The 14,567-nt window shown below is 40.9% G+C and overlaps 1 protein-coding gene across 1 annotated transcript in view; it reads left to right on the forward strand.

The window, feature by feature from the left end:
- Nucleotides 1–14,567, forward strand: part of sdk2b (sidekick cell adhesion molecule 2b) — a 290,174-nt gene that overhangs the window by 228,010 nt on the left and 47,597 nt on the right. Inside the window, 10 exon segments of the mRNA XM_034218059.1 lie at nucleotides 2,206–2,317; nucleotides 3,059–3,249; nucleotides 4,912–4,995; nucleotides 5,248–5,442; nucleotides 8,094–8,210; nucleotides 9,242–9,409; nucleotides 9,700–9,719; nucleotides 9,721–9,803; nucleotides 13,016–13,192; nucleotides 14,131–14,267. Of these exon segments, the coding sequence (XP_034073950.1) occupies nucleotides 2,206–2,317; nucleotides 3,059–3,249; nucleotides 4,912–4,995; nucleotides 5,248–5,442; nucleotides 8,094–8,210; nucleotides 9,242–9,409; nucleotides 9,700–9,719; nucleotides 9,721–9,803; nucleotides 13,016–13,192; nucleotides 14,131–14,267 (1,284 nt within the window).

Here is a 14,567-nt window from a genome sequence, read left to right on the forward strand (position 1 = left end):
CAGATCTGTGGGAAACACTGTTGTACGTGACAAGGTAATGGGTGGGACATCTCGGTTGACAAATTACAGCAGAGCCAGCCAGCTAACCTATCATTCCAGACAGAGGGTGAACGTATACTTGAGTATAAGTATATTCTGCTGATTATACTTTGAATGTAGGTATTTTAATTGTAATTATATATTGTTCTCTTACTTACCCCTTGCTTTATATTTGGTATCACCACTTTGAAACCCCGGCGACATCCAAGAAGCTCCACCATTTTGATATGTTTTCATTTCATTGCACTGAAGTGTATCTGTAGCCAAATTCACACGTTATTGCAGATGTACGCACTCAGGAAGAGAGAGCTGCGGGGACAGGGACAAAGACAGACTGTTCTACTGCCAAGTAGTTCTTAATATTCACCAGCATCCTCAGCTGCCACAACAACAACAAAACACAAGATACACAAATCAAACTCAAACAAATTAATTTGGTTGGCTGAAGCTCAGCAGAGTGAATTATAAGAGGAAAGCTATCAGACAGCATCTCATGACATGGTAGACTGGAGTTCAGTGTGGAAGTGAATGAGGAGGGCGAGGGTAAGATATTACAGTTGACAACACAAGGGAACAGAAATAGCCTGTGGTACGCATGGAGAACAGTGACAGGGTTGATTATACTAGTGCTAGTACACACACGGAAACACACACACTGATTCAGGTAAGATCAAGAGCCTAGCGGGAGGTCTCGACTTGGCAGGTCTCAGGGAATCATGCCATGCATTTGTATATAAACATTACACGCATGCTCCACATATAGACACTTGAATGAACACCCACACACAATGATAGAGCCAGTACTGAGAGTTGTGTGTGTTAAGTGAGTGTATGTGCAGGTGTATCCGTCAGTATCTGCCTCAGCAGCTGTTCCTGCAGCGACACCTCTGACAGTTATCTCCCGGGAGACTTCCTGGCTCCGGCAGTGCTTGCGAGGGCGGAGGTCAAGGAGAATTCTGAAGACACCAATATTGCTCGTGTTACATTTTCCATACTCAAGTTGAAGTAAAAAAATCCTGCAAGTCAAGTTGTTGAACTATTATTTTAAGTGTTCAACACATTTAAGGAACTGTGGTTTGTCCAGTTGAAATATTAGCAATGTTTTCCTGGTGACTAGCAACCAACCTTGCCAATGATTTGAATAAATGGACCTGATTGGTTTAAAAGTGTAAAGGTGATGATTACATCATTTAAATTGAAGGCATCTGTTAGCAAACATATGCTTACTTACATTACATGTAATAGGACTGCAGATGGAAATGAGCTATTAGTTACAATCTAGAATAAAACGTCTTAGATTAATGTATTTGTATGCATGGTCTTTGTTTAAATAAATACATAAACTAAACTATCAATAGGGGTTCCTTGGAAAATGTTTTTCCATGTAAGGGCTCAATGTCCCCAAAAGTTTGAAAACGCCTGGTTAAAGGTGTGTGTGTGTGTGTGTGTGTGTGTGTGTGTGTGTGTGTGTGTGTGTGTGTGTGTGTGTGTGTGTGTGTGTGTGTGTGTGTGTGTGTGTGTGTGTGTGTGTGTGTGTGTGTGTGTGTGTGTGTGTGCGTGTGCGCGCGCCACACATGGCCTGTTTACAGTGTCTGATGACCCGAGATCAGTTAGATTGAGCTTTGACAGACCCCGTAGTTCCAACTGACATGTGCAGCCCTGAGCACACACCCAGGGCATGATGGGATTGACGGATCAGTGTGAGTTTATCACAGACATGACACATCTCAAGCAGCACACGTACACACTGTGCACTCGCTGCCATGGGCTGTCTGTCTCTGATGCGCACAACACACACACGATGGCAAACACAGCGGCATAAACTAGTTTTCAAATGCAGAATTTTATACACAAGACAGCCTATTCACCCCTTCAGCTTTGGGTTTGTCAGGCAGTATTTTTCTATCCCTGTTTCTGGTTCTCCAGCAGACATCTTATTATACACAGTCAGTGCACTGCCTCGTCATATTCCACCCATCTCTCAGGACTCGGATACACTGTGTGCACTGGTCACTTCCAATATGTCACGTTGGTGAACACCCCCAGAGCACTGGGTGGAAATGAGCGCATTCTGTCTGTTATAAACAAATCTATTTATCTATCCAGATCACTGCTCTGTGCTTAACCTCTCCGTGTCTCTGTGTTTTTGTTGTTATGTCTGTGTAGATGTAGGAGGTCCAGCAGACCCCATTGCCCCCACCATCATCATCCCTCCAAGGAACACTAGCGTGGTCACAGGCACCTCCGAGGTCACCATGGAGTGTGTTGCCAACGCCAGGTAAACATGCTGGAACTGCAGGGTCATACTGAAGAGCAGTCTGTTAAAGGGTCACTGCACTGAGGGTAATACAGAGCAGGGGGTTTCATAGGGACTGTATTTCCGTAAAAATGTAGTTCCTCTGAGCATTTTCTGTGACTCATCAATAGCAACAGGAACGTTGATTCTTGAAAGTGATTTCTTAATAGGTTTTTTTATGTGAGCACCATTGTTGTTTCAAGACTGATGCCATGAAACTCAAGCAAATACAAAAAGTAGACTAGACTTTTAATTAGAAGACAAGTAGAGGGACCATTTGTACTCCTTTTTTTTATTTGGATGAAAATTCCCTGTCTACACTCGAGGTATGTTTCAATTTTGTAAATGACAAAAGTTAGATGATCAAATAGATAATAGTGTCTAATTCATACTTACACTGCACAGCACAAATGTGTATCTAAGGAAATATTTGATCAAATTCTGTCATGATTTTCTTTCCCCAAGAAAGTTTAGTATTCTATGTAGTAAAAAATGCAACTTTTTTCGCCAGTTTTTGCAGACTCAAGTGCTCTTGTTTCTTGTAATATGCAGAATGAAAGCCCAGTGCTTCACTAACAACATCCCTTGATTCATGAAATAGTCAGTTTTTACGTGCCACATTGGATCAGTGTTGCAGACTCAGAATCATTTATCCTCAAGCACAAGAAAATACATTCTCAGTGAGCTCATAGAAGACGTATGAAACTCTGCTTCGCTCTGTAGGCCTCTCATCAAGCTGAGTATCACGTGGCGTAAGAACGGCGTGTTGGTGACGAGCGGTTTGAGCGACTTCAACCGCCAGCTGACCATCATCAACCCCCTGGTGGGCGACGCCGGCTTCTACGAGTGCGAGGCCATCCTCCGCAGCAGCAGCGTGCCTTCAGTCAGCGGCGGGGCTTATCTGCATGTTCTGGGTAAGAATGATTATTTAAAATATTATTGTGTTTTCACCACTTGTAACAATACTGTTGACACCTTGTCTTCAACATGCACATTTGCAGGTGACAATATTTTCCAATTAAATGTGTTGACACTTTAACGCTTTAGTATAATGAAATCAGCATATTAATTGAAATGTCTACCTGTCACCAGGTTTAATTAGAGTGCATTGCAAGTACTATTCTTAGTGTTCTGTGGGAACAAAAACACAAACATGTGTGTAACGTGCAGTCTGTTTTATTAGTTCTTGTGCATGTCAATGGTCTGCAAAGGCTAAAATATATGAATTTCTCTCTCATACTCCCCCCTGCTTGAAAAGCCTCTATTGGACTTTTATCTATTTTTCCTAAACATAGTGACATTGCTATGTAAAACTTGCGCTTCTTTTGGCTCGCGCTCCAACACATTGTACTTGATAGTCTAAGGGGCGGGACAGCTCTAAGCAGTTGATGAATCATAACACAGCCAGCTAACCAATCAGAGCAGACTGGGCTCTGGTTTTGGACAGAGGGTGAGAAGAGGTGCTGCAGCACACAGGCAGTAAATATAAAGAGAAAAATAAAGCACTTCTTGAACATTAAATAATGTAAGCAGTTCACAGTAGAGGCACAAAATACAAAAATGAACCTGTAAATGAGCGTATTGGGCCCATTTAAGTACGCAGTCCACTTCCACATCCAGATGATCCTTGTGGGAAAAGTTCCAGTATATTTTTCCGCTGTTATGTCTGGATCGTGTCTTTATGCCTTTTCCATTTTTGTACTTGCAGCGCTTTTGAATGTTTGTTGTTTTGCATTTCGTAAAGTGCCTTTTATTATGTAACATGTTCTCAATGTTAGTCTTTCCATTCTCTGCTGTTGTCCTTAAGGTTCATTATAATTATATCCCCCGACCTTTTTTCTGTGGACACGGTGAAGGGAGAATTATGTGATTAGTCATAATGCATAATTACTGTGTGTGCTTTCATATCAGCCTGACAACTTAAATGGGAAGAAAACAGTGCATCTCCATTTGGCCACATACATCAGACAAATGTGTGGGCGTAAACGCTGCATTAAGGTTTGCCAGTTCAAAAGAACGAGCTGCTATGAAATTGATATAAATATTACAAGTCTCACGATATGAATCTGGCAAAGCTGCAGCGGTAAAGTCGTGACGAAAGTGAGGCGAGAGTGGTATTGATTAAAAAGGCAGAAAGCTAATGGTTGGCCTCAAGAAACTGTTTAATAGCATTGCTTGAGTCACTTTCCTTCCATCTCACTGAAGCACTTTGATGTTTTCAAGGTTGTAACGTGATTCAAAGGACAAGGTGTGGTGAACCTTTCCCTTGAAACTGCTAACAGCCGTCCCTCTCCCCATGAGTTTGAATGATACATTTAAAACCATTATGATATAGCTATAATTGATTTCCGACATCAAACTACTGTATAATCACATTATCTTCGGCTGAGTAGTAGCCCCGTGAGCAATACATTTGACAAAAAAGTGCAGTGCAATATAGCAGTTATTTGTTTTAAACTTCACACAGTATCCCTAAAGCACTGTTTCACGCTGTGAGGATTTCAGCTGCTGGTTCACAATATTTCTTATGATTTTTTTTAATTCATTTGTCATCCTTTCTTCTTCCATTCCCTCAGAACCACCGCAGTTTATCAAGGAACCAGAGAAGCACATCACAGCTGAGATGGAAAAGGTGGTGGACATTCCCTGTCAGGCACGAGGTGAGCATATGGGTGCATTTTACCACAATAATGTGATAATAATAATAATAATAATATAATATAATATAATATAATATATATATATATATATATATATATATATATATATATATATATATATAATATAATATAATAATGTGTGCATTTGTCCATTTAAACAGTACATGTGTATCTACTGCAACCTGAATTTCCCATAGCGGGTTTAACAAAGAATGCCTTCTTCTAATCCCCACCCTTACTCATGCTCTGCAGGAGTCCCCCAGCCAGACATTGTGTGGTACAAGGATGCTTTTCCCATCAACCCCGTGAAGATGCCCAGGTACAGAGTGCTGGTGGGGGGCAGCCTTCAGGTCAACGGCCTCCTGCCAGACGACACCGGGATGTTCCAGTGCTTCGCCAGGAACTTGGCAGGAGAAGTTCAGACCAACACCTACCTCGCTGTCACCAGTAAGTGCTGAAGCAGATTTTCAGACAATTACTGCAATTAAAGTCCAATGTGTTTTATTAAAACTCTGAATAAACCCTTTTTAATACAGAACAATGTTAAAACGTTACACAGCTCTCATACAGCCCTTGTCAAAATCAGAAAAAAATACCAATTGTAATTGCTTTACAAAAATAGAAAAGCAATTCCAACCTGTAAGGAGAAGAGTAGCAGCAATTTAGTGCTTTATATGGAATTCTCCTGCAATTTCTTCCTCGAGAAATAACTGAAGATTACACAATGTTCTTTTTCATCACAATTTAGAAAAAGGGCGACTTTTTTTGCCCCAAAGAGGTCAAGCAATATATTAGTTTTCAGGAGCTAGCTGCTTGGTGGGTTCATCCCTTTGTTCTACATTGAATAATCTCAAACACTATCAGAAGGATTGCCTTGACATTCATGGTCCCCTTACCCATTATCAGGTTACATCAAAAACCTTCAAAGTAATGACATTCCCATTAGCCTTTATGCTACAAGTTTTGTAAAGCCTCACAGACACTTTGACTTATTGTTTCTACTTAATAATTACTATAAAACAATCTATTTGAATCTTTAATTTGGATTTGCAGCACAAAGTATAAACATTATACAACGTTTTTCACAGATGTATGTGCAAGCAACCACACATAACAGCACTCAAGTGGAGGTCATCAAAAATAAATTAAAGGGGACCTATCATGCAAAATGCACTTTTTGATGTATTTTATACATAAATATGTGTCCCCGGTGTGTTGGGGAACTCACGCAGCATCAGGAAATAAAACACTCTCTTTTCCTTCGTACCCAAATCTTTTAAAAACGGGGGTACAACGAGCGGATACAGATTTGCTGCCTACATGACGTCAAATCGGCGGCGGACCCACAGAAAGTTGCTATCAGAAACAATGCCTGACGTGTTTTGGGCGTAATCTCGTCTTTGTTTACATTAGCAAGCCTCGCTAACACTCAGAGCTAACCTGTACTGGAGAGCATGTGTTTAAAAAGCAGGAAATAAAAAAGGAACTCACCTTGTGATAAACCCGCAAAAGAAAAAGCATTTGAGCTCCATACTGTTTCAGAAATAATCCTTGATGTGGTTTAGAACAGGATGGCGTTTTATCACAGCAGAATTTAAATGTATCTCCGGTAGAATTCTGATCAGGCATTAGCTCCGCCTCCTCTTTTTTTTTTCAAGCTAAGGACCCAAAATCCGAGCTTCTCTAACAGGGTTGCAAAAGAGGGGTATGAGCAGTATGAGGCACGGCTACAATGGGTGATCCGTTTGGTATTTTAAGCAAAAGACTTCACAGACATGTTTTGTATGGTATAGGTAGCATAATAGGTCCACTTTAACTTAAGAGGGCCACAGTTCACAGACTTTGTTTAGGTTCTCTTTGCTATCTGATCAAAAACAAATTGTGAGGAATTCTAAAAACGTATGATTGTTAGCAAAACAACTACTTCTGCTCAACCCGACCTACAACTTGGTTTCCCAACGTCGGAATACAAATTTAGATAACATGTAATACTGATATTGACTTCTCTTGCTTCTAACACAGCTTGTTGCCTAGGGAATATATTATTTTTGGTCTGACAGGAGTGTAAGTACAGTGGGTTGATGGCAATGTGATTGGCGCACATCATATCATATGCAGAAGGTGATAAGAGATGTGACCCCAATCAGTGAAGAGATATGTCAGCACTAATTGACCGAACATACCTTGGAGAAATGTACCGTTGTTTTCTGTGCGAACAAACTTCTGTCGCATGTATTATTTAGTTTTTCAGAAATATATACTTCTCTTTTGTTCTCAGTAGTTACTCATCTCTGGACTGTCTTATATGAACTGACAATTAGGCCTACACTATTAAGTTCACATGACTTATGACTCACCTTGAAGCCATTTTTGCAGCTTCTCTCATCACCTGAATGAATCTGTAGAGGTGTGTTTTTCCTAAGCAAATGCCACTGCTGGGATTAGAAAAATGACAGCTTATTTTTCTCTTTTTGTGCATCTGTTTGACAAGTTTCTGACATCTAATTGTCTTCACTTTGTCTCAGTTCCTGCAGCCTTCACTTCTCACTGCACCGCATTATCAGAATTCATGATATTCTCTCTTCCTCTCTTTCTCTTACTGACACATACTTTCCTCTCCTTCTCCCTCCAGATCTCGTCTTTTCCCTTACACATTCTTGTCTCCTCCTTCTGTCCTTCTCACTGTGTCCTGAGATCAACACTACTCCTGTGACAAACTCCCTTCTCCCTGTGTCCTCTTGGGAGCAATACAGTTTCCTGTCATCCTATAAAAGCTTTGATTTATTGCATGTCAGAAATAGGGATTTTAGTTATCTACATATTGCATTCTGTTTCTATGCTTCTCCCTCAGTTATTTCCATTCCTCCTCTTCATATATTCGCTCTCTCTGTGGGTGAAAGAAAAGGAAAAAAAGGCCGGCAGCAGACAGTTGAGGTGAAGGCTAAAACACTAAACACTGAGATGCAGCGCTTACAGGAAATACCTTTTGAAGAGGGGCTTTGTCATAGACATTCAATATCTCACCTCTGTAACCCTCTTACCTTCTCTCACTGGGCTTTATTTTTATTCCGTGTATGTGTGTGTTTTTCTCCCCTCAGGTATTGCCCCGAATATCACAGCCGGACCCTCAGACAGCACTGTGATCGACGGCATGTCAGTCATCCTGCACTGCGAGACCTCTGGAGCTCCGAGGCCCGCGATCACCTGGCAGAAAGGTCCCCGTTACACACATGCACGCACACACACCCAGGGATTATGATGTTGGTGATCTAGGCCTACACTTTGCCACTACTTAACATATAAGACCTCATTGGATTCCATGTTTGCATTCCAGATAGGGCTGAGCAATATGAAATATGAAAAATCTATAATGTGATCGTGGTGTGGTTCCTCAAACATCTCAGGTGCTGTGCACATTAAAACATTGGCTAAAGAAGCTGTTTACAAGATTATCGCATGGGTGGTGAATTGTAAATGATTTTCTTTATACGAGATAAAGGTATTTATACTATTAACAACATAATGACCATTAATTAGGTTTTCAAGTTTAATTACATGTTAGGCGCTTCCACAATATTGAAGTGCTCTTTTCCCTTGCGACATAGGATGAATCAATAGGGATAAATCATATCAAATACCAAATATACTTTGAAACTAGGTGGTATTGTACATCATTTTTCCTCCCCTGGTTTTTTTTAATTAAACTTAGATTTAATTATTTTCCTACAAACATAAGTAGTGTCAGAGAGATAAAAAAATATATACACAACATAGACAACGTTCCTCCCCTGATTTTGAAGGCTGCGTAACAATGAACTTACCAGACTCATTTTCACACATTTCCCCATTACTTGTGATTGTCTGTCAACAATCTCGACTTGTTAATATGTTCTGAAAGCACCAATAATAAACCCCACAAAGTCCATCTCCGAGTATTTGGTCAAAATATAATGACACCTAATTTAAACAGCAGCTCAGGGAAAAGCTGTCCTTGTTTTTCATCACGATTCCACCCCCTCATATTCTGTTAAAAGATGTCTCTATTTGGACTTGTCATTTTCTGAACTTTTTTCCGACTTTATTTTATGTCAGTTTTTACGACAGGTCCCGACTTTGTTTCGGCTTTCTTTTTAGTCACTTTTCCAAAATGTCATATTTTCACTTTTTGGGTCTGTTTTTTTTCTCACTTTTTTTCACTGTCGCTTCTTTTCATCTTATCTTGTGTCTTCCTCCTCACACACTTTAGGTGAGCGTGTGTTGGCCAGCGGCTCGGTCCAGCTGCCCAGGTTCACCCTCCTCGAGTCAGGCAGCCTCCTCATCTCCCCCTCACACATCTCAGATGCCGGGACCTACACCTGCATGGCGAGCAACTCCAGGGGCATCGATGAGGCGTCCGCTGACCTCGTGGTCTTGGGTGAGTGTGCAGGGTCGCCTTCTTTTTGAAAAAACAACAAATTCCTGATGTTTGTTTTTAATACCCAAGCAATCTTTTCACAATCACTCAAAGTGTGGAGTTTTATTGAGAGGCATTTCTGTGGGAAACAAGGTCATGCTGTTTAATAATAAAACATTCCTTCAGATACAAAAGCGCTCTTCTGTGCGAGTAATCTACTTGTCATGTTGTTGTGTTTGCGGTGTTGTTCTCCTCAGGAAGGACATTTTGTAGGCTGTGTTCTCCTTTCTTACTTATTTTTGTCTCCACAGCTCGCACCCGGATTACCACCCCCCCCACAGGACCAGAGTGTTATCAAAGGAACTAAAGCTGTGATGACCTGTGGAGTCACACATGACCCAAGTGTAACTGTCAGGTAAGAGTACAAACACACACATAGAAGTATTAAGTAAGTCAGGTTTCCTTTATAGCATTACAGATAACACTTGTTTAGAAGAAATGTCATAAAGTGCTTCACAATAAAAGACAAAAGCAACAGAGTGAAAGCAAAGACACAATAGAAGAGTGAACAAAGAAACAAAGGGAAGTTAAAAGTGGTAGATAAGACTGAGCTATATTTTTCTTCCCAACAAATTCAATTACCAAAAAACAATTTGCCACTGTCTCTCAAGTGTTTGTTTTTTATTGAATGGTAAGTAATTCTGTAAAACATCTGGGCACTGTAGCTTTAGCATATGTAACTCAAGCAATTATCTAGCCCCTTTGTTGGGATCTATTTTCAGTTGAGTATTAAAACACATTTAGTGCACCACCGAGTGTTTAGTGCAGCAGGATGGTGTATATAGGATTGACTCGCCTCCCAGTGTTTCTCATTAATGTGTTTTTAATCCTAATTGAAAAAAAACAACGGCGCTCTATCGCGCTGATGAATCTCACGCTTTAAGTACACAGGAAAAACGTGTTAGTAAGAAACATTCATTGTGGGTTTTGATCTTTTCATGGGATTATTTTTACCATAAGAAAATATGTAAAATAAAGGCAGCCTCATCTTTTAAAGTAGTGCCCACAATGCCACCAGATCAAAAGTCCATAAAGAATGAGTTTCAAAGGGAAGGAGACACAACCTCAAAGTCAAAGTATCCTTTGCTTTAAAGCCAGGAGTGAGGTTCAACAAACAAACATGTGGGTGCCTGACCGTGCAGGGGAGATCTTAAATTGGATTCAGGAATTCATAAGGAGTCACATTAGATGTATGTCTTGTGAAAACTTTTTGAAAGACCTGTTTTTAAAGCTTTGCAGCTTCCATTGGGGACACTTGCAAGAGATTCTGGCATTTTAAATAGCGTTAACCTATATGGATCTGTCCATAGATCCAAAATCCATTTGCACATCTGGACACGTTTGTATGCATTCGCTATCTTCTACACCAGAAGAAAAAATAGCAATTTTAAACCTAAAGGTATGTTTCTTGACACCTTTAGTTGTTTGATTAATCGTTTATAACTCAAACAATGTTTTGGAAGCTAAAGCTTTTTTCGATGAGCCGCGGTAACCTGGTCCTATCAGTAGCATTTAGCTTGGCTATACAAACTGTGTTAGCTTATCACTGCACAAGTGTTCATATTGCTTTCCATTTCATTTACACAAAAACAGTTATTCTAAAGAGTAAACATCTTGTCTCATGTATCCTTCCTTTTATCCTTGTATCCCACCAAAGATATACTGCTTCAGAACGGTCTTCAATCCCACTTTGACCATGACTTACGATCAAGTGATGTTCCACCTTGAATGCAGTCTGTCGGGGGCGGATGGGTGTAAATAGCCGAATAGCTGCTGTGTAACTATTGTCCCCCGGGTGCAAATGGATCTTGTCCAACTTTTGTTTTTTAACTCTCTGTATCTTATTATTTTTGCTGCTTTGCTCAAATCCCTTGCAAGAATGAGCATTGGACTGAATGGACTACAAAACAAAGAAAGAGCACAGCGGCGTCCCAAACACCAGACTTAGACATGCGCTTCCTGCAAAAGCAAACCCTTACACGGATTGGAAATGTTTGTCGACCAGTTTTGTGCAGTGCACGTACATCACGAGAACAGTCGCTCACACACAACCAGCTTACAATTGCAGTCCAATTCAGTTCAACACACAGCCCTGACAAAAGACATTTACTGAACGCCAGGCTTGTAGCTGACATCAGAAGCGATCAATAGACCATTCTGTCCCTTTCTACTCAGGAGAGAAGGCTACATCTGACGCCACGTTTGAGCCGTGCACTTTTGATGAGGGTGTATTCAGCGTTTGATATGCAGCTGCCAAACGCTATGATATGTATGCAGGGCAGCTCCGAGTTTGAAGAGACATTGAGGAGAATGATGAAATACCTCGCTAATAACACATTCTTCTAGGATTGAGGTGGAATAAAAGACAAGCAAAACCTCAGTGTACTCATTGCTTTACTGTCAGAAAGAGTTAACCTACCATCTAAAGCTGACATGCATGTGTACGTCATAGTTCACATCCCAGCATGTGGTAGGAACGAAATGTTTATGGATGGATTTGATGTTAATTTTTTCTCTAGAGCGTTTCCAAGTGGTATTGCTTTCCATTTTCCGCTGAGATACCGACAAGGGTTCTTTATTTAGTCATACGAACAGAGCTACAGTGTAGTTATGCCGATGACAATCTTAGGTCACAGGCTTCTCCAACAGAGCAACAGAATAACACAGATAAACAGAAAAATATAGTGCAAATAAATAGTAAATACAAAAGGAAAATAGTTTAAAAAAGTGAAATAGTGCAATAAGAGTCTATATGCAAGTTATTGGAATATGATATATTAGAGAAATAGATAAATAATTACTAAGTAGCAGATGAATGTTATGGATGTTGTTTCAGCAGTTCAGTTGTTTAGCAGTCTTATTGTCTGTGGTATGAAACTGTCTCTGAATCTGGTGGTTTTAGTCGGGATATGCGGGAACGCCTGTCAGCAGACAGAACAGTTTGTGGCTGGGGTGATGGGGGTCTTTTATAGTCCGGAGGGATTTCTTCCTGAGCTGCTGGACACACCGCTTTTTTTCCTTTATAAACTTTGAAACGGACACGCTCAATACAAATGTTCTCTCCATTCATTTTCATATGCACAAGGAGATCAATGTACACATCTAAATTGTTAGCAACACGGCTATTACTAGCATGCTAATCAAAGCGAGCAAGAAAGAAAAAGGATCAAAAACAATTAGAAACCCATACTTTAATTGTTATGTTCCACAAATGTTGCTTTGAAATGCAGTTTTTCCTAATGTTGTGCTGCTGTCACATTTTTGCATCCAGTACTTTCTCAGTGGTGTTTAAGTTGTTTTATACATTTTGTATGATTATTGCAGGCCTACCGTCATTGCCCTGTTGACGGTGTTGTTGGCTGATTACGTGTTTCTCAAATCTCTAAAATGGAGGTTGTGAGTGATACTGTCATAGGTAAAAGCTTTAAATAGCATCCAGGTTCTACATTCGAAAGTGCAACTACGTATTCACAGTGTATTAAAATGGATAGTGTTGATGATGTGAATATGCAGCAGAATATGATGACATACAACAACATCAGTCTGACTGACCATTTTGCATTCCAGGCATGTCTGGGAGAAAGAGGGCTCAGTGGTCAACGTCCAGTCCATCCCCCGCATGCGCCTGGAGGCAGACGGGACCCTCCACATCTCCCAGACCTGGTCAGGTGACATCGGCACATACACCTGCAGAGTCACCTCCGTTGGGGGGAACGACTCCCGCAGCGCTCACCTCAGAGTCAGGTAACCACTGTCACCCTCGCCTGGTTCCTTTTTAAATGTTGTCTCTCCTCATTGTTTCTATGCTATGCTCCAGTGCATAACACAGGAAGAAACAAGTTCCCACATGATCTACTAGGAAACGTACACACATTAATGAACACCCGTTTTCCACCATCCTTTCGCTGCTTTTTCCTATTGACACCTCTTACTCATTTCCACATAAATGACGATTTCTTCTCACCTCCCCTGTCCTCATTCTCACCTCACACACTTTCAGCCCCAGGGGACCGCCCCCCCACCCCCCTCCATTCCATCTGTGAGACTACACGCTCACACAAACACCTCTGCATTGTTTTACTGTTGTCTCAAATCTTGTTTTCTCCCAAAACTTTGCTTGCTGTTGTTTTTCTTTTGCACACAAGCGTAAATTCAATATGAATGAGACATCTAACTTTCTGTTAGCCAAACCGATGGACTGTCTGTGTCGTTCTCCGTCCCCCTATTGGCCGGCTCATTGGCTGGCTGCTTTCTGACAGTATACTGGCTGTTTTGGTTCATTGCTATAAGATTGATCCATCCGTTTGTTCTTATCTGAATTCATGGCTGAATTGAATTAATGATCCATAGCTTTAGCCTCATTTATTCACGTCTTGCTCTGTGAATTCCTTTCCTATCTGTCTCCTTATGTCTTTCAATCCATTTCGCTCCCCTCTGGCGTTATCCATCTCCTTTTGTTTGCTCGTGTGTCCATCTCGACAGCAAACCATCTTTGCAGTCTTGTCTTGCCGCATTTCATCACCTGTCTTAACTGTTATAAAACATTCAGCCTTACTTCAGATTTGGCCCTAGACGTTCAGCGAGGACAGACATTTCCGGTAACTCTCTGTCCCCCGCGGATGATTTGCTGTGATAGGAGAGATTGTTTTATTTATCGAAAGTTGTCCTGCTGCTCCCTGCAGGCAGCTGCCCCATGCTCCAGAGAACCCTACAGCCGTGCTGAGCGCATCGGAAAAAAGAGCCATCGACCTGGCCTGGGCCAAGCCTTTTGATGGCAACAGCCCCCTCATTCGCTACATCCTGGAGGTTTCTGAGAACAGTAAGTCACAAAATATCCAGTCTTTTCCATTCAACTTTAGCTTTGCTCGCTATCTTCTATGCTTTGTATATTTTCTATATAAGGGGTTATACGGAGGGAAGTTGGCTCTTCGATTCCCAGTTGAGCAACAAGTAAAAAATACTTTAAATGTAGTTTGTTTAGATTTCTTATTCCATGCTGTCAGGCTTCTATGAAGTCAATGTTTTTCTCAAGGCGCCTAACTGTAAAGCAAATACAGCAAATAACTCCAAAACACATTTAGAAGTAGAATCAATGAGACTAATTAAGCATGTCCATCAT

Source organism: Gymnodraco acuticeps, unplaced genomic scaffold (genome assembly GCF_902827175.1).
Source record: "Gymnodraco acuticeps unplaced genomic scaffold, fGymAcu1.1, whole genome shotgun sequence".
NCBI lineage: Eukaryota > Metazoa > Chordata > Actinopteri > Perciformes > Bathydraconidae > Gymnodraco > Gymnodraco acuticeps.